The 19,611-nt window shown below is 35.1% G+C and overlaps 1 protein-coding gene across 1 annotated transcript; it reads left to right on the forward strand.

Moving 5' to 3' along the window:
* The first annotated feature begins 513 nt into the window (after positions 1-513).
* On the forward strand, positions 514-3,117 carry LOC109216529 (exocyst complex component EXO70A1-like). Its single transcript, XM_019380691.1, has 2 exons — positions 514-2,876; positions 3,018-3,117. Exon 1 carries the CDS (start codon positions 868-870, stop codon positions 2,662-2,664), a length of 1,797 nt encoding a protein of 598 aa, XP_019236236.1. The 5' UTR covers positions 514-867; the 3' UTR covers positions 2,665-2,876; positions 3,018-3,117.
* The last annotated feature ends 16,494 nt before the right edge of the window (positions 3,118-19,611 follow it).

The following is a 19,611-nucleotide window of genomic DNA, read 5'->3' on the forward strand; positions in this document are numbered from 1 at the left end:
AAAAATTATCATTTGTTAAGCAAATCTGTTTTTGTTATTTCAAATAAATATTTTTTTGTCGTTTTCATATTTGAAAATATGTTCATGCTCGAATATGATTAAACAAATTCAGTATCGTGGGAAAATTGAACGTACTAATATATTATAAAAATAATAATAAAACAATATAAATTTATTTTGATTATAAGTAAAATTTCTAGGTAAAAATATATTATATAATATATAATACAGAATGTATTACATAAATTGAAAGATTTATCAAGGGCAAAGTAGACCTTTTTTAGGTGAAAGTTTTATAAAATCTTGTCAAAGTGATTATCGTGATAACTAGAGCATAATAAAATAATTTTTGTATAACAAAATAAAAAGAAAATGACTTTAGATAATGAACATAAAATTGAATAACTTTTAATTAACAAGAAAAAGAAAAATAACTTTTGGATACCATAATTAGTCTTTTTTGTGCGATCCATGAAATTTACTCTAATGCAAAGTGAAGTTATGTAGGAGAGAGAGTCGCGTATATAGGACAAAGCCCCAATCCACATAACTTTTCTTTATCCTCTAAAGCCCCTTGAATCGGCGATCGGAATATCCAAATGATTCCTTCGCCGGTGAAGTCATTATTTTTTTGGCAGAAGTCTATTTTCAAACAGTAGAATAAATTACATTATTTCAATTGAATAGTACAACTTATTTTTAATAATATCACTACAAATAAAAATTGATGAGAAGAAGAAAAAACTCTCAAATTCACCCTCGCCTCCATTTTTGAATTTTCATTTCAATCATTCAGTCTTCAATCCAAATTCTTCTCTAAGCTCACAAACTTTATTCGAGATTCTGAATTTCAAAGTTTGGATACTGATGGAACCACCGGAGAACGACATCGTAGCATTCGAGTCAGCTGAGAAGATAATCCTCCGGTGGGATTCCACGGCATCGGAAGATGCTCGAGAGAAGATGATATTCGCCGGCGATCGCCACGAGATCGATCGTTACCTGCAAGCTGTCGATGAAATCCAACGGTCAATGGAATTCGCTACACTTTCCGACGACCAGAACAAAGCTAATAGTGCGATCCAGATCGCCATGGCTCGGCTTGAAGATGAGTTTCGCAACATACTCATTGCTCACACAACTCCGATGGAAGCTGAATCTCTTACTGACACCAGTAACGAAGACTACCACGACAACAACAGTGAGGTTGACTCGCCGTTGACCAAGGAGTTGGAGCATCAAGAGAGTAACAGCAGCGGCAGCTATCGATCTACAAATAGCATCCGCGAAATCGATCTCATGCCGTCCGATGCAATTTACGATCTTCGATGCATCGCCGAGCGAATGATTTCCGCCGGGTATCTCCGGGAGTGTATTCAGGTGTATGGCAGTGTACGCAAGTCTGCAGTGGACTCAAGTTTCCGGAAACTCGGAATAGAGAAGCTGAGCATCGGAGATATCCAGAGATTAGAATGGGAAACTCTAGAAACTAAGATCCGACGGTGGATACGAGCTGCAAAAGTATGCGTTCGGATACTTTTTGCTAGCGAAAAGAAGCTCTGTGAGCAAATCTTCGAAGGTTTAGGCACTGCAACGGACGATGCTTGTTTCACAGAGACAATCAAAGGTCCAGCTATTCAGCTCTTCAATTTTGCGGAAGCCATTAGTATTAGTCGGCGATCACCGGAGAAATTGTTTAAGATATTGGATCTTCATGATGCTTTATCGGATTTACTGCTTGATATTGAGATTGTTTTCGATTCAAAATCTTCGGAGTCAATTAGAGTTCAGGCTGTAGAGATATTATCTAGGTTAGCGGAGGCTGCGAGAGGGATATTATCGGAATTCGAAAATGCAGTGCTTCGAGAACCTTCTAAGGTTCCTGTACCTGGAGGGACAATTCATCCCTTGACTAGGTACGTCATGAATTACATAAGTTTAATCTCGGACTACAAACAGACTATGCTTGAATTGATTGTCTCTAAGCCTTCAACAGGTTCAAGGTATTCTAGTGATCCTAACACCCCTGATATGGATTTTGGTGAGCTAGAATCACAGACCCCTTTGGCGCTTCATTTGATATGGATTACTGTGATTTTGCAATTTAATCTTGAAGGTAAGTCTAAGTTCTATAAAGATACTTCTTTGGCACATTTATTTGTGATGAACAATGTACATTATATTGTTGAGAAGATTAAAGGCTCACCTGAGTTAAGGGAGATGATAGGGGATGATTATTTAAAGAAATTAACGGGGAAATTCAGGCAAGCAGCTATTAACTACCAGAGATCAACCTGGGTTAGAGTTTTGTATTGTTTGCGAGATGAGGGTTTACATGTTAAAGGCAGTTTTTCATCTGGGGTGTCTAAGAGTGCGTTGAGAGAGCGGTTTAAGGCATTCAATGCTATGTTTGAAGAGGTTCATAGGACTCAGTCTACATGGTTGATACCGGATACTCAGCTCCGGGAGGAGCTGCGTATTTCTATATCCGAGAAGTTGATCCCAGCTTATAGATCATTTCTCGGAAGATTCAGGAGTCATATTGAGAGCGGAAGGCATCCGGAAAACTACATCAAGTATTCTGGTGAAGACATTGAGACTGCTGTCTTGGATTTCTTTGAGGGGTATCAAGTTTCACAACACATAAGACGAAGATCTCAGTGAAAGGATATAAGTTTCACTAATTAAAATTTTAGGACATTCTTTGAATTTTTTTGTGGAGTCATTTAGGAGCTGAGGTTCTGGTATTCTGGTTTTTATGGAGTTTGTGTATTGTCCCACGGTATTCCTGTATGATGTGCTGCGCGCAGCAGAAAATTTTCGGAAGATTAGCTGTATCTATGATAGCTTGGCCTCTGCCTGAATGCTCCTGCCCTGTAAGCCACGGTGTTGTTGTATTTCTTCCATATTTTAGATTTCATTTCTATTTGTGCATATTTGAAATTGTTGTATTTGGTTTTACTCTGAAATATTCAAGCTATTGAATCATTGAGTCCGAGTTTCATTTATCCTTGTAGGTCACCCTCTTAAGCCCATGCCATTTTATCAGGTGCTTAATTAGTTTGAACATTGAAGGCAGCATACTTAAGGACATTATCCCTAACAAATGAAGTCTTTGAAGCAAACTAGACTTCAGAATTCCATTAACAATGTCTTAATTGATGAGTAGTATTCCCTTGCTGTCCTCTTACTGTCTATAAGTTTTAAGTTTTTGTCAGTGGAATGGAAAGAGTTCTTCACAACTTCCCAACCATAACACTGGAAGTTTTTGCAGCATGACAATTTGCCTGTGACTGTGTGTTTGGTAAAGCATCATTTAAAGGGCAGCGCGGTGCACTAAGCTCCCGCTATGCGCGGGGTCCGGGGAATGGCTGGACCATAAGGGTCTACTGTAGGCAGCCTTACCCTATATTTCTGCAAGAGGCTGTTTCCACTGTTCGAACTCGTGGAAACATGACATGGCAACAACTTTACCAGTTATGCCAAGGCTCCCCTTCCTAAAGCACCATTCAGAATGATTGTAGTTCTCTGTTTTGTTTGTAGCTTTTAATTGATAGGATCACTGGTGCTTATACTTTATAGAAACAACAAAAATAAAAGAAGGATAAGAGGTACTTATTTAGCCGTTGTTGGAGATCAAAAGAATCTATTAATCACTTTAGTTGCTTAATACTCTCAAACATGAATGCTTACCTTATCTGAAAATGAAAAGAACATGAACCCTTGGTGCTATTTTTGGCATCTTGCAAGTTAGAAAATTAACTCCTAACGCGCCTATTTAAAATAAAGTGAAAAAGAAGAACGGAATTTTGGCTAGCGTTTGGCCATAGATTTGCAAATTTGTTTTGAAAAATTTGATGTGGGTGAAGTTTGGTTTGAAGATAAAAATGTGTTTGGATATACGTTTTCAAAACATATTTCCCAAATTTATTTTGGAAAAACATGTATATTATTAGTGTTTGTAAAGATTTTGGCCCAAAATAGCTGGTTTTGAGATTTGGGATTTGAGATTTGGGATTTTGCCAAAATATAGGCAAAATCTATGGCCAAACATGTGTTTGCCAAATAAAACCCAAGTTTATTTTGGCAAAATCTATGGCCAAACGGGTCCTTGGACATTTGCTACAATCAGAACATAGTAAAACTGGATAATCCCTGCTTGCTTACAAGGAGCATAGTGTTAATGAGCTCTCTTAAGTACATTTGATTGCTTGTCTCCAAATGTATCATTTATTGCAGTCCTGTCTGAAGTGAGCATAATTTGAAAGTCAAGACCAAGTTGTATTATATCTTTTTGCAGTTCCAATCTTCCCACACCTGTTCTCTCTCGTTGTATTTCCAGGCTCTTTATTTTATTTTCAGTTTCTATACTGTCTGCCCTGAAAACGTTGGGTTATAACACCTATAGCATTATTACATTCGCGTTATTAAAAATTTATCTTTCATTCGAGTAAAAATTGTGTGGGGTAGTCACTTTTTAAAGTGGTATTTACTTTTTATCCAGTATTTTTAATGCTGAGCAAAAGTAGCCACTAGTCTATTAAAATTAATATGAAAAGACAATGTTACCCTTTCTTTCCCAAACGGAAATACGCCATTTTCAGATTCTATACAATAGAGCAGCAGCCGAAGTTCGATCTGTGCAGGCACTCGTTGTGTGTACTGAACTTCAATGGTGTGGAAGAGATCCCTTCAAAATACATTTTATAAAAAGGATTATAAGCGATTATGTGCATCAGATCTTGAATCTAGTTATACCGAGTCTACTGAACACGTTCAACGGTTTAGCCAGTTGTATAGAAGTGCATTACAAGTTGTGGAGGAAGGGGTGATTTCCTTAGATCATTATAAAGTAGCTCTAAATGCATTTGAAGAGTCTCTGACCAGAGTTCACCACATTGAAGAAAAACTAAATAAAATTTCTTTGTAATTAACCTATCTACTTAATAAAAATTCTTTGTAATTATTTTGTATTTAGTCCTTAACTTATAGTTACAAGCACAGAAATTAAGGATAGGTAGTCCTGAACTTCGAGTTCCAAGTTCAAAAGTTAAGGACATATACTCCTGAACTTAGAGTTACAAGTTCAAAATCTAAGGACACTTGGTCCTGAACTTAGACTAACAAGCTCAAAAGTTAAGGATAATAGGTCCTGAACTTAGATTTACAAGTTCAAAAGTTAAGGACACTTGCTCCTGAACTTAGACTAACAAGCTCAAAAGTTAAGGACAATAGGTCCCGATACAAGTTCAAAAGTTAAGGACACTTGGTCCTGAACTTCGAATTCCAAGTTTAAAAATTAAGGACACTCGGTCCTGAACTTAGAATTACAAATTCAAAAGTTAAGGATACTTGGTCCTGAACTTAGACTAACAAGCTCAAAAGTTAAGGACAATAGGTCCTGAACGTAAAGTTACAAGTTCAAAAGTTAAGGACAATAGGTCCTGAAGTCCTGAACTTAGACTAACAAGCTCAAAAGTTAAGGACAATAGGTCCTGAACTTATAGTTACAAGTTCAAAAGTTAAGGACAATAGGTCCTGAAGTCCTGAACTTAGACTAACAAGCTCAAAAGTTAAGGACAATAGGTCCTGAACTTAGGTTAAGAAGCCCAAAAGTTAAGGACAATAGGTCCTGAACTTACAGTTACAAGTTCAAAAGTTAAGGACATGTAGTCGTGAAGTCCTGAAGTTAAGTTCAAAAGTTAAGGACATGTAGTCCTGAAGTTAAGTTCAAAAGTTAAGGACATGTAGTCCTGAAGTCCTGAACTTAGAGTTACAAGTTCAAAAGTTAAGGACATGTAGTCCTGAAGTCCTGAAGTTAAGTTCAAAAATTAAGGACATGAGCAGAAGGGTATTTTCGTCCGGGCAGTTAAAGTTTATTTAAGTAGTGGCTAAAGACTAAAAACATTTTAAATAGTGGTTTAAAAGTAAATACATGTGTTATTAATGGCTAACCGTGCACTTCCCCCGGGTGCAGACCAACGCCTCGCGCTTGGGCTGGCACTGGATCCAGTACGTTTTCTGCCAAACTTTTACATTCATCTCGTTTCAATTTGCTATTTTTTTGTCATCCACGTTAATCCTTCACGATTCGTTGTCCATATTATCCAAGCTTGATGCCTTCCACACTTCCATTGCCAACACTAGGATCATAGGTGACGTTATTTTTTCCACCCAATCGACTAAACTCTTAGGAATCTTCTTCCTTTCCCATTTTTTCTTCAATTTTGTCTCAAAAATCATTTTTAATTGCTCCTAACAATGACATGAACACCCGATTAATATAATCTCAATAATCAAGCTACGTTGGACATATACGATATAAAATACAATTAAAAAAGGTAAAAACATAGAGTAAATAATATCCTAATATATGAAAATATGCCTAATATCATCACCCAACACTTAACCTTTTGCTCGTCCTCAAGCAACTTTCTACACTTTACAACAACACGACCTTTTTAAACAACTCTCATAACTCATCTTACCCAGAATATTTAAAATAGACTAAGCACAATAGTATAACATCCTCACCCGCAATTTTTTCACAACCCGCTCACTTACTCTAACATAGAGGTCAACGACATTACCTTTCCTTCATGAATCAAGTGCCCTCACACAACAAAAGAGAGTAGTTCCGCACACATAAAATTCAAGATCAATTGGGAACTCAATATAGAAAGAATTCACTCACTCTCAGAAACAACATTCATATACCACAAAAGATGAATCATAGGCTTGCCCGTAGTGTACTACTCTACTAATCGAGCTCATTCAGTCAAGGATCAAGTAGGACTTTAATTGATTGTAATGTAGGCTGTGGGACGGGTAGGATACATGTGGATATATGAGTGACTACACCTCCCTAAGCACTTTAATACATACACTTTAACAATTAGAACCCCACACTTATGTCAAACCATAACTCCACCTTCACATCAATGTATATTAACTCCATAATTCTTTAAGCATAATTACATCAAGAGTACCACTATCAAGGAATATTTTTTACAACAATACAACTATTTTTTTTTTCTTTCTTTTTCAATTCAAGTGGCTCTTAATTTTTCCAAAGAGTTCACATTTCTCCTTATTTCATTGGTTCCACTCAAAAACCAAACCAACCACCCCACACCTTAACTTTTATAAAGTTCATTACGATTCAACTACTCATGGAGGTGAAAAGGTTCAAATAGATGGTTAATTCAAATAAATAAGAAAGGCTTGTAATGTGATTGCCAATGAAACAGGATTACAGGCTCAAAGGGGTTGACTACGATACATAGCAATTAGGCGGGTAAACTATATATATCTGGCTCAACAAAGAAATGTCTATATCACTTCAAAGACTAAACAAAACTACTATTTCGCTTTGCAAACACACAGGGCAAGTTCTAGACATCAAATGCAATGCACAAGATAACACACAAACCTCTCACACACATGACACATGACTCACTCAGGATTGGACTCATCAAGACACTCTAGTCAAAGCAGTTAAGCAAAGTTAAAATCATACGATTTAAGGTACTTATACAAGAATGAAAAATTGAGCCTAAGCGTCACAACCAAAGTACTCACTATTCTCAAGGCATAACAAAGTTAAGAGATATAGCTTCAATTCGGTTTATCTCATAGTGGCTCCTACTCCTAAAAAATAAAACTACCTACACCCGGTTCAAATAAAACCCTTGGAAAAGAACCGCAGCACAAAGAAAAACCAAGGGGGAATTATTACACTACCTAAAAAGAAAATATTTTTGTCCTTTTGCTTCTTTATACTTAAATCCTTCAAGAAACCTGTCGAATGAGATCCATTGTCGGGAGAAGTCAAATTTTCTACTTTTTTCGTTTTTTTCCCCATCTAACTAAGCTAAGATTGCATAGAAAATCACCGGCAACAGCCGCCAAAAACTTGTTGCTCCCAAACGCACACGCAAGTATACGTGGTCGACAAGTAATATAGGATTGTAAGTCCAGATATCGTACCCACAAGGACTTGTGATTAACTATCAACTAAAGTAAACCAAACAATTGATCTATTCAAGCGAACCCTAACGTATGAATATTTAACTAAAATTAATCTAGAGTAACAAATTACGAGATTAACGAAAACAACGACGAACTTAAAGACGAATTCAATGTGAGTGAATATTCTGGAGCTATGGGTTAGCTAACAATCCGGTCGAGTTTTCCACTTAAATCGTCTAATTAATTTATCTGGTTTACTGGTTGAGAGGGTTAGTATTGCTCGTAGCCTTCTCCCGAAATATAACTCGCCTATTCAAGCTAACCTAACGCCAATATTCCCATGGAATTTGAATTAACTAGAACGCATTACTAATTCCTGTATAGTAACCAAGCAAGGGGATTAGGTATATTCCTATCCTAACCGCAATCCCCCCCTCAGAGTTAAGATCTTGCTCTACTCAATCTTATATGCAATCTAGAATTCCCTCTCCCGCGTTCAATCCTAGATTCATAGATAGTATTCAATTGGTGATCAAGCAATCAAATAATTAAGCACAAAATTGAATAAATAAACCAATATAATAGAATAATAAGAACAATTCAAGCGTCAAACTACAACGTTAATGTAGCACTTAAAACTCTAGAGCTAATAAACTATGAGACTAAAAGAAGAGAAGAGAAGAAAAACTAGTAAAAAGCATCCTCCAAGCGTGGTGTGTGTTCCCCACATGAATTCTCCTTCAATGTATGTTAGATCTCCTCCAGATTAGGTTTAAAACCCCTTTTATACGAGTTGGAGTCGTGTCGGGCCAAAATAACACTGTCTTGGACAAAATAGGAGAATCCCGCTACACAGGGGTGCAGACAAACACATTGCGCTTGGGTTGGCGCTGGATCCAGTACGTTTTCTGCCAAACTTTTACATTCATCTCATTTCAATTTGCTGTTTTTTTGTCATCCATGTTGATACCCAATTTTTTTCTCATATTTTTAAATTGTATATACATACTTTCAAAATAGTATATTTGCATCATTATTTAATTTACAAAATTTATGTAAGCATTTTCCATAATTTTCCTTAGCTTTTAGAGCTTTAAATTAATTTTCTTGCATTTTAATATCTAGTAATTATCCTTTAAATTATTTTGTGATGACTTGGTTACCTAAAGTACTTATTTTGCACCTATAATATATGTTTCAAATATTTTATTTGATTACATGTAATTACACTAGCATTTTAAAGCTATTTTGTCTAATTTTTGCAATAATGGCCTATATTCACACAATTGCCCTCTATTTTATATTATTTTGTGCCAAAACAGCATATTTATATTTTTATAATACAAAGTTATTATTTTAAATATTTTAGGGCGTAAATAATATTTTATTTTATTTATTAAGTATTTTATAAATAATTGTTTGATGAATTTTAGGGTATTTAAATAACAACCCAAATTTTGCCTATTTTAGGACCAAACTACCCAAGTCTCTGGCCCAACCCCCCTAAGAGCAATCCAAATGGACCTATTTCCAGCCCAGTCCAAAAAACACGACCCAACTCCTCTCAAATCCCAGCTGTTGATCAAAAGTGATCAACGTCTCATATCATTTCCCCCGTTTCTTCTTATAACCCAACCCCTAACACTAGAGATATATTGTCTCTGCTCCGCCGCCCTCACACGCTCTCATCTTCTACGAACCCTAGCTGTCTCACCCCCAAATCCCCTCTCCTAATCCCGTTGATAATGAGATTTTACCATTATTTGCTTACCATATTTGGGTTCCTTTGGTACTGGCTACTCGATTTTGGTATTACTTAGGTATTTGCCTAATTTTGGAAAATACCACCTCTATATCGGACAAGAATCGACTCAATCTTGAAGATTTGTGTGATATTCCGTCCATATACGCGAGATGAACTGGATCCTTCATACCAGTTGTCCTATTTTGAGTTTAAAACCCTAACTAGGGTTTGGAGTTTGATACTTTTCCTTTTTTGTTGTTTTACTGACTTGCATGCGAGATTTCCCCCTTTTCTTCGTCTGTGTTTACTTGATTTCTTTCCATACCCGTGTTTAATTAATTATTTTCCTTGTTTGTGCATCCAATTTTACTGCTATATAAACCCATTCCCCTTCCCCTTTTTGGACAGACCTTAATTGATATAATCTCACTAAAAACTTGAGGCTTTGCTCTGTGAATTCCTTTATTATCTTGCTCGGCTGAAAGCCAAGGCCACAGAGAATCTACTGTTCGAACTCTTCTGGGTGCAAGCATTGCCCGGGGTTCTTTGAAGTCCTTGGGAACTTTGACGCATCGAGGTTTCTGGGTTCTTGTGGATCTTTTGCTCTTGTTTGTTGTTCGTCTAACTGGTAAACTACTTGACTCTTGCATTTTCATCCCCATGTGTTCTTGATTTGCGTATGTTCTCACCTCTGAAGTTCTTGGCTCAATATGTTTTCTGGATTACTTTTGTACACGAGTTTGTTAATTCTACTTTGTTCTATGTCCATTAGTATCTGACTCTCCTCCTAATGCTACTAGTTCTGTGCTTGCCTAAGCCTAACTTGGGTAATCTGAGTGCGGGGGTCTAGATGTTTCCCTAATTCATGCTTATTTGTTTAGTCTTTAACTTCTATAGTGAATGCTAGAATGTCTGCGTTAATTATGCCATGTTCACTTGCTATTTTGTCACTCAGCATGCTCACTTGATCCCCATAACCCATTAGTGACTGATTGAGATCTTAACAGTTATCTCAACCTGTTTTTTCATGCCCTGCTTGAACCATTTTGTGACATGATTTAGATCACCTCTAGTTGTTTAGTCTATTATGACAATCCCAGAATACCCATATGTGATATTTGGCATGAGTTTGCTATCTTACACTGTTCTGAGTCCTTGCAATATTTGTTCTGCNATATATATAAATATATATATATATATATATATATATATATATATATGTCTTTTATTTTAAAAGATAATTAAATTATGAAGATAAGAAGAATAACAACATTTCTTTTAATAAGTAAGCTATAGAATCTTTCTTAGTATCATTTAAAGTACATGTAAATATTTAGTTTTACTATATTGTAAGAAATGTTGTTATTCTTCTTATCTTCATAATTTAATTATCTTTTAAAATAAAAGACAAAACAAAAAGATTCAAAATGAACTAAAATCACGTTAAAGTGATGAAGTTTATTATCAAATTTTATTTAAAAATCTGATTTCACTTTAAAAAAAAATAAAAAAATAAACCATAACCCCATTTTCCCCATACCCTTCACGTCTCCGCCTCCTCACTTTCCCCCCTCACAATCCCCTATCCCTTCATAAAACACACGCACACGGGAGGGGCTGGGGAAAAAGAAAGAAAGAAACAAAAAGATAAAAAGAAGAAGAGAACGGGAGGGAGTAAGGAGAAAAAGGAAAAGAAGAGGAAATAAAATAAATAAATAAAAGAGATCTTTTGGAAGAAGAAAAAGAACGCGGAAAAGAAAATTTTGACTATAAGAAATTTCAGCAATTAGGAGAAAAAAAACACTTTTCTTTTAGAGTAAAAAATTGGCTTGAAAAGATAGTTGTTCAGTGAAGTTGCTCTATTCGGAGTCGGAGATCGAAACGTCATTTCAGATTTTGAGTTTACGGATTCAAGCGAGTAGATTATAGCTGTTACCTTTGCTCTTTGAAAGTTTCATAAAAGGTAACAACTAAGTTCTTTTGCTAATTTAATGTAACGTATTACTGAATATATGATGTTGGTTCATAAAGTTTAATTGTTCCTTTATTTTCCTTTGTATCTTTAAATAATGTCTGTTTCTTTTTCTCTTCTTATTGTTTAATGCACGTATGTTTTGCAATTTATATTTTTGACTGTTCCTAACTTTTAAATTTTAGTTCGAATCTATTGTCTTGCAATAATTTTTCATGAAATTATAAATCGTAGTTAATTGATAAAAATCATTTAAAGTTTTTGTCAAGAAAAAACTTCTTGGGTTAAGTCCTAGTTAATGTGTGAGTTCATTCATACCAGTTCTAGTTATTGTCTTTATTTTGGTAATTATTTGCAATTCGTTAAGTCCTTATCCTTTATTTAGGATTAAATTTTTTCCTTTCATCGAACTAGCATCCTAGTGACTAAGTTAGTGATAAGTTTGTGTACTTTAATTTTACTTAGTTTGAATAGTTTTAGAATTGGCTCATATAATTTATGGTAAGACAAATTACTTGGATGTGTTTAGGACCCCATTAGTTCAAAAAGAATAAATATATAAAAATCTTATTTCTAATTCAATTAGTTTGCCAATAGATACTAGCAGTAACGAAAGTATCATGCATTTGTGCAAGCGAAGTGATGATGATTTTTTTTTTTTTTTAAATATATATATTTGTTCATGAGAAGTTTCTTTACTGGCTTTTCCATTATAGTAGTTTCTTGGTTTAAATCTACTGATAATTGGTCATAAGTGTAATTTGTTAAGTGGGCTATTCTAATGAAGTAGTTGGAATGTTTAATGATCCTATGGTTTTATTCCATTATTTTACGTCGTTTAATAGTTCAGATGATTACTAATTTATAGATTATGGCTTAACTTGTTTAATAATTAATACTTCATAGTTATCAAATGCTTCCAACAACTTAGATATATCAGTGATTTTGCTAATGCTCCTTAATTAAAAGTTTACACTTCATCCACAATTGACTTCCATAAATCATGACCTCCCCACAACCTCAAATTACTTTAGGAAAAGAACTCTAAATACACTAGAAAAACTTTAAATGTGCTTTCAATATTAGCCCATGTGTTCATACCCGAACCTTGGATTGATATGCTTAAGTAATAAAAGGGTCATGTGCGCATTCCCACGTCTCGATGCCTTTAAATTTAAAATAATTATATTTTAACCATGTGTACATTCCGTACCTTGGTTTAATATCTACCTTCAAAGAAATGCCTTGTGTGCGTACCACATCTAGGTCAAAATAATTAATAAAAAACATAAAGATTAAGTGATGTGGTAATAGACAAGCCATAACCAATAAAATACAAGAATAGTCAAGAATTGATTTAAGCCTTACATTAGTCAATAAAAATGACCGTGCTAGAACAACGGGACTCGAGGGGTGCCTTACACCTTCCCCTCGGTTAACAGAATTTCTTACTCAGTCTTCTGTTTCGTAGACCATAATTAAGAGTCAAACCTTCCTCTTGAAAGGGAATTCAAATAAAAGGTGACTTCGAACACCAAAACTCAATTCCAAATGGCGACTATAAATAATAAATAATCCTTTTTCAAAATATCACTTTAATTGGGAAAACTCTTCTAACTCAACCTCGTAAAAGGGTTGCGTGAAAAAAAAGAGGTGACATGAATTCACTTTCCCACTCTGTTCTGAATCTCTAAAATAGAAATTGTTGCATATGAAATGTGTTTTAATCAGTGTTAAGGCATTTTCTATCAATTATAATCAGGTATTCCTGCTAATATGGCCTCCAGTATGTCTTTGGCTTACTCAATCGTTGGTTACTTCAATGATCACTTGGTTTTTCATAATGTGTGCTCCTTATCATGTCTCTATGCAATCTTGCTTCCTCACAAGAGTTAACATCTCTTTCGTATGACACTAAGATGTATACTTAGCATAATTTGGACCTCTTAGATTTTTAACTTGTTTGATCTTGAGTATTTGAGCATGATAACTTCTATCAGTCTTGTAAACTTGTTTACCCATAACTCCTTCAACATGTGATTGTTATGTGTTACATTACTAAGTGTTGAAATCCTGCTGAACCTACTTTTGAGTGCCCACTCTCCCTCATTTGTTACTTATGCTCTCTGAACTTCTTATTCTTTTCCGGCTGAATGCCATGGTTATCAATGCTCTTACTACTGATCTCCCTAGTGTGAGCACTGCTCGGAGTCCATCTGAGGCCCTTGTGAACTCTGACACACTAGGGTCTAAGGTTCCTTGGCACTCTGTCCTAAATGCTCCATCCTACCCCCTTCCTACCTACTAAATGAGACAATGGGCTTGCGTATATGGCTGTTTTCTGAATCTTTGATGGCTACTTGGTTTTGGCTCTGAAGATTATTTTCTGAGCTGTTGTGAAACTATGTGGACTTGAAATTGAAGGCCTAGCCTGGCCGGGTATACTTTGGGCTTGTTTAAGGCCTACTATAGTTATTTTATAACTTTGTAATTTATTTCATTCATTGGGCCTGTAATAATTCTGTAATAACAATTGGGGTATTAGTAAAATTGGGAAAATGGATCTATTCTAATGTTTGCATGAAAGGGTAGAAATGCTGCCTATAGGATCTAAGTGTTTAACACGTTCAACATGCTCTGTTTTAATGTGTTCTGTTAGATAACATGCCTATAAGACATAAATAATCTCATCTACTCACATGTCTATTTTCACACGTTTCTGACTGCCTATTATACTGCAATACAGTAATTTATTTATTCAAATTGCCTCATGTTAGACATCACGCCTATAGAATTACACTGAGTGATAAATACATGCTCTTCACAATATTCACATAGATATCATGCCTATAGGATTACATTAAATCATGAATGTCTGCTCTTTGCATATAGATATCATGCCTATAGGAACATAATCAAGATAGTTGCTATTTCTATTATTCCATTATACTGTCTGCCTAGAAAGCATGCACATAGGAATGAAAAGATAAAGAACCAATTTCAAGCGCTCATTCTTATAAATCCTGCCTATAGGACTCTATCGCTCACCTAGGGAGTATGTTGATAAAACACTGGTAATTGAACTATCCAACTATTCTACTGCCTTATTTTGCAAACTATTAAAAAGCATGCATATAGGATCCAAACTAAGTAATTCTGAGTATTTCCAACGACCATCATTGCGAACTAATGTGTAATACGTTTAGAAACCATGTCTATGGGGATAAAACGATATCATGCATCTGAAACTGCCCGTACTTTGATTCAAAGTCATTTAGAAATCATGTTTGTAGGTTTAAGGTTCTGAATTCTGAAATCTCCTAATTTGCTTATGTGTTTGCGTGCATTTGCTGTCTAAGTGTGGGGGTCAATGTGAGCTTTTAGTTGCTTTTTATGTGAAGTCTTTATATGTTTTGCTTGTCGCCTAGATTTTGCAATTTTGAGCAGCCCAGATAAGGTCTAGAACCATCCAAATAGAGGTCCAAAACCCCCTGGACTATAGGCATGGGACGGGTAGTGCACACATAAGGCACGGTTTAGAATCAACTAGTGCGCTTTAGGTAACAACTTAAAGATAGTAATCGGGTAGCAGGGGATGATAGTCTATGCCCGCCAAATAATCCGAGTAACACCCCATCTTGAGGGAGTTACGAAATATTATTTATGTTGCACGGGGTGATTCTTTATGCTAAAAAATTTAGGCCCCCCTCTATCTTGTCTTTAAATCAATTAATTGTGTTTAATAATGAACTTCTCGAACTCCTTGTTTTCTTTGTCTTTGTTTGTTCGAATAATTCATATAAATCGAGTTAGGCCGGGATCCACAGTTGTGGACCTCGAAGAGTGCCTAACACCTTTTCTTCGAGGTAATTTGAGCCCTTACCCGATCTTTGGTGACGCAAACTGGTTAAACTTGAGTTACTTGCAAATAGGTGCCCTAACACACCTTTAAAATCGTTAGGTGGCGACTCTCTCTTTTAACAGCCTTCCTTAAAAGAGTTGTCACGTATCGAAACCCGATTTCGCAAGAAAAAGGGGTGCGACAATCCACGTTAATCCTTCACGATTCTTTGTCCATATTATCCAAGATTGATGCCTTCCACACTTCCATTGCCAACACTAGGGTCATAGGTGACGTTATTTTTTCCACCTAATTGACTAAACTCTTAGGAATCTTCTTCCTTTTCCATTTTTTCTTCAATTTTGTCTCAAAAATCATTTTTAATTGCTCCTAACAATGACATGAACACCCGATTAATATAAACTCAATAATTAAGCTAAGTTGGACATATACGATAAAAAATACAATTAAAAACGGTAAAAACATAGAGTAAATAATATCTTAATATATGAAAATATGCCTAATATCAAGAAGAAAAGAATTTAGTTTTATTTACTAACAAAACATGTGAGTCATGAATTATTTCTAGAGTTTAAGTTACATACGTCGCCAGTATAAGGAATATTTACAACATCAAGTTACTTTACATGTTATAGCAGGTAACCTAATTTATTTTCAAGATTACAAATTTTAAATTTTAAGGAGACTTACCTGTAGATATTTTTGGGTGAACTGACAGTGTAAAAAGTTCTTTATATTGAACGTGAATGCGGAGTATAACTTAAAACGTTTTTTATATAGTGAATAAAGTAGAAGAACTAGTTGTGTGTAGGGGTGTTCATAAAAATCCGAAAAACCAAACCAAACCAAACCGACCAAAAAACAGATACATTGGTTTAGTTTGGTTTGGTTTTGGTTTTGAATTTTAAAAACCCATCAAATTTGGTTTGGTTTTGGTTTTAATAAAAAAAAATAACCGAAAAAAACCGAACCAAATCGACCATAGGAGTAGCTATTTCAAATTTATTATTACACCTATATTTATGTATATTTTTATACAAAGTTTCAAAAATTTTATGGTGAATGTTAATCGTTTGCACTTTTAGTACAGTTTTTTACCTTTATATTCTAGTTTGAGTGGTAGTTTTCTAAATATATTTTTAATTGAGTCACTAAATTATGCATCACTATCTGATTCAATTATATATCATCAATATATTTTAGTAAATAATAGATTTCTCAAAGAGCAATTGATTTGATAGTGTTACATTGAAAATGTGGTCGCCGAAATATGTGTTTGATAGTGTATGTCCTATATTTAAGAAAAAACCGATAAATAACCGAAAAAACCGAAAAACTGACAAAACCCGACATAAACCGAATCGAGAAAAAACCGACTTAATTGATTTGGTTTGGTTCTAATATTTGAAAAACCGACTTGGTTTAGTTTCTTTTTAGGAAAAACCGATCAAAACCGAACCATGAACACCCTGGTTGTGTGCTAAGAAGATTTGAAACGACTCCATATAACAATATTTTTGGATTGTGATATGTTCTGGAAGTTTCCTTTCTTCATAAAATGTAGACATTATTTTTGGACGGATTGAGAAAGAATATTTACATTGAAAAGTAAATAAGCATACATGTTCCCATGGTCGAGTTCATGCATTCCACTCGTTTGTTCAATATATCGGATTTGACTACAAAAGTTTGCTGTGAAAATGCATAAATATAATGAGTATATAATGCTTGTGTTGTGAATATCTTTTTTCCATTATGCTTACGTAATACCATGTTCTTATAATAATTACTAATTAGTTAAAATTTTGTCAAAATTGAAGCAATAAAATATCAATATGCTGACTTAAACCGAAACAACCGTGAGATTATCTTTTACTTGCAACATGAATAAAATTTAAATATACGTGCAAATTGTTTAAAATGTAGCTCAAAGTAACAATATAAAACAAGAAGATAAGTAGAATAAGAGAAGAAGAGATAACTTTCTTATTTCATCAAGTGTTCAAGTGTATTCCATCTCACATTTCATGCCTCTATTTATACTATTACATATGAAGGTTACAAAATCATTGTCTTAAACATGGCATTAACAATTGAGATCATGGCGGAAGATCATGGGGAGGATTATGGAGGTGTGGGAATTACAATCATAATGGTGATGAGTAGTGGGAGGTAATTTACATCATGGGTGAAAGTAGTGGGAGTAGTGGACATCCACATTTACTAAATATTTTGTAACACTCCCCCTTGGATGTCCAAAAAAATAGATAATATGCCTCGTTAAAACCTTACTAAGAAAAAACCCTGTGGAAAAAAATCTTAGTGAAGGAAAAAGTGTACACATATCTCTAACACGCTTTATTTGCTGCCTCGTTAAAAACCTTACCAGTAAAACCCAGTGGGACAAAACCTAGGCTAAGGGAAAAAGAGTACAGCGCGTATCTTACTCCCCCTCATGAAAATATCACTTTATTTCTCGAAGATGTCGCATTCCAATTTTCTGTCTCAACTTCTCAAATGTTGAGGTTGGTAAAGCCTTAGTGAACAGATCAGCCAAATTTTCACATGAACGAATCTGTTGAACATTAATTTCACCATTTTGTTGAAGATCATGCGTGAAAAAGAACTTTGGTGAAATATGCTTTGTTCTGTCTCCTTTGATGTATCCTCTTTTCAGTTGAGCAATACAAGCAGCATTGTCTTCATATAGTATTGTTGGATTATCCTTTTTCATAAGAAAACCACACATTTCCTGAATATGCTGAGTCATTGATCTTAACCAAACACATTCTCGACTAGCTTCATGAATGGCTATTATCTCAACATGATTTGAAGATGTGGCAGCTATTGTTTGTTTCATTGAACGCCATGATATAGCAGTAGCTCCATATGTAAACAAATAGCCTGTTTGAGATCGGGCTTTATGTGGATCAGACAAATAACCTGCATCGGCATAGCCAATCATTTCTGACTTGAATTCATTAGAATAAAACAATCTCATATCTATGGTTCCCCGAAGATATCTAAATATATGCTTAACACCATCCTAATGTCTTCTTGTTGGGGAGGAGCTGAATCTTGCTAATAAGCTCACTGCAAAAGCAATATCTGGTCGAGTATTGTTGGCAAGATACATCAGTGCCCCAATTGCACTAAGATATGGAGTTTCATCACCAACGAGCTCTTCATCATTTTCTTAAGGCCGAAATAGAACTTTATTTATATCAAGCGATCTCACAACCATTGGGGTACTCAATGGATGTGCATTATCCATGTAAAATCGCTTTAAAACCTTTTCAGTATATGTTGATTGATGGACAAAAATTCCATTTGGTACATGCTCAATTTGTAGGCCAAGACAAAATTTTGTCTTACCGAGATCTTTCATTTCAAACTCTTTCTTCAAACACTCTATAGCCTTTAGAAGCTCTTTAGAAGTGCCAATGATATTCAAGTCATCAACATACACAGCTATGATGACAAATTCAGATCCAGACCTCTTAATAAAGACACAAGGGCAAATAGGGTCATTTTGTACCTTTCCTTTAGCAAATACTCGCTAAGGCGATTGTACCACATCCTCCCTGCTTGCTTCAATCCGTATAAGGATTTCTGAAGCTTTATTGAACAAGTTTCTCTTGAACTTTTATGTGCTTCAGGAACTTTAAATCCTTCAGGGATTTTCATAAAAATTTCATTATCCAGTGAGCCATATAAGTAGGCTGTGACAACATCCATCAATCGCATATCAAGCTTTTCATGGACTGCCAGATTTATTAGATACCTGAAGGTAATTGCATCTACCACAGGAGAATATGTCTCCATATAATCAATGTCAGGCCTTTGCGAAAACCCTTGTTCCACAAGTCGTGCTTTATATCTTACGACTTCACCTTTCTCATTTCGTTTTCGCATAAAAATCCATTTGTACCCCACTGGCTTGACACCTTCAGGCGTTCGGACTATTGGTCCAAAAACTTCACGTTTTTCGAGTGAAGCCAATTCCGCTTGAATTGCATTTTTCCATTTTGGCCAATCATTTCTCTGTCTACATTTCATCGA

The sequence above is a fragment of the Nicotiana attenuata genome, unplaced genomic scaffold, assembly GCF_001879085.1.
Source record: "Nicotiana attenuata strain UT unplaced genomic scaffold, NIATTr2, whole genome shotgun sequence".
NCBI lineage: Eukaryota > Viridiplantae > Streptophyta > Magnoliopsida > Solanales > Solanaceae > Nicotiana > Nicotiana attenuata.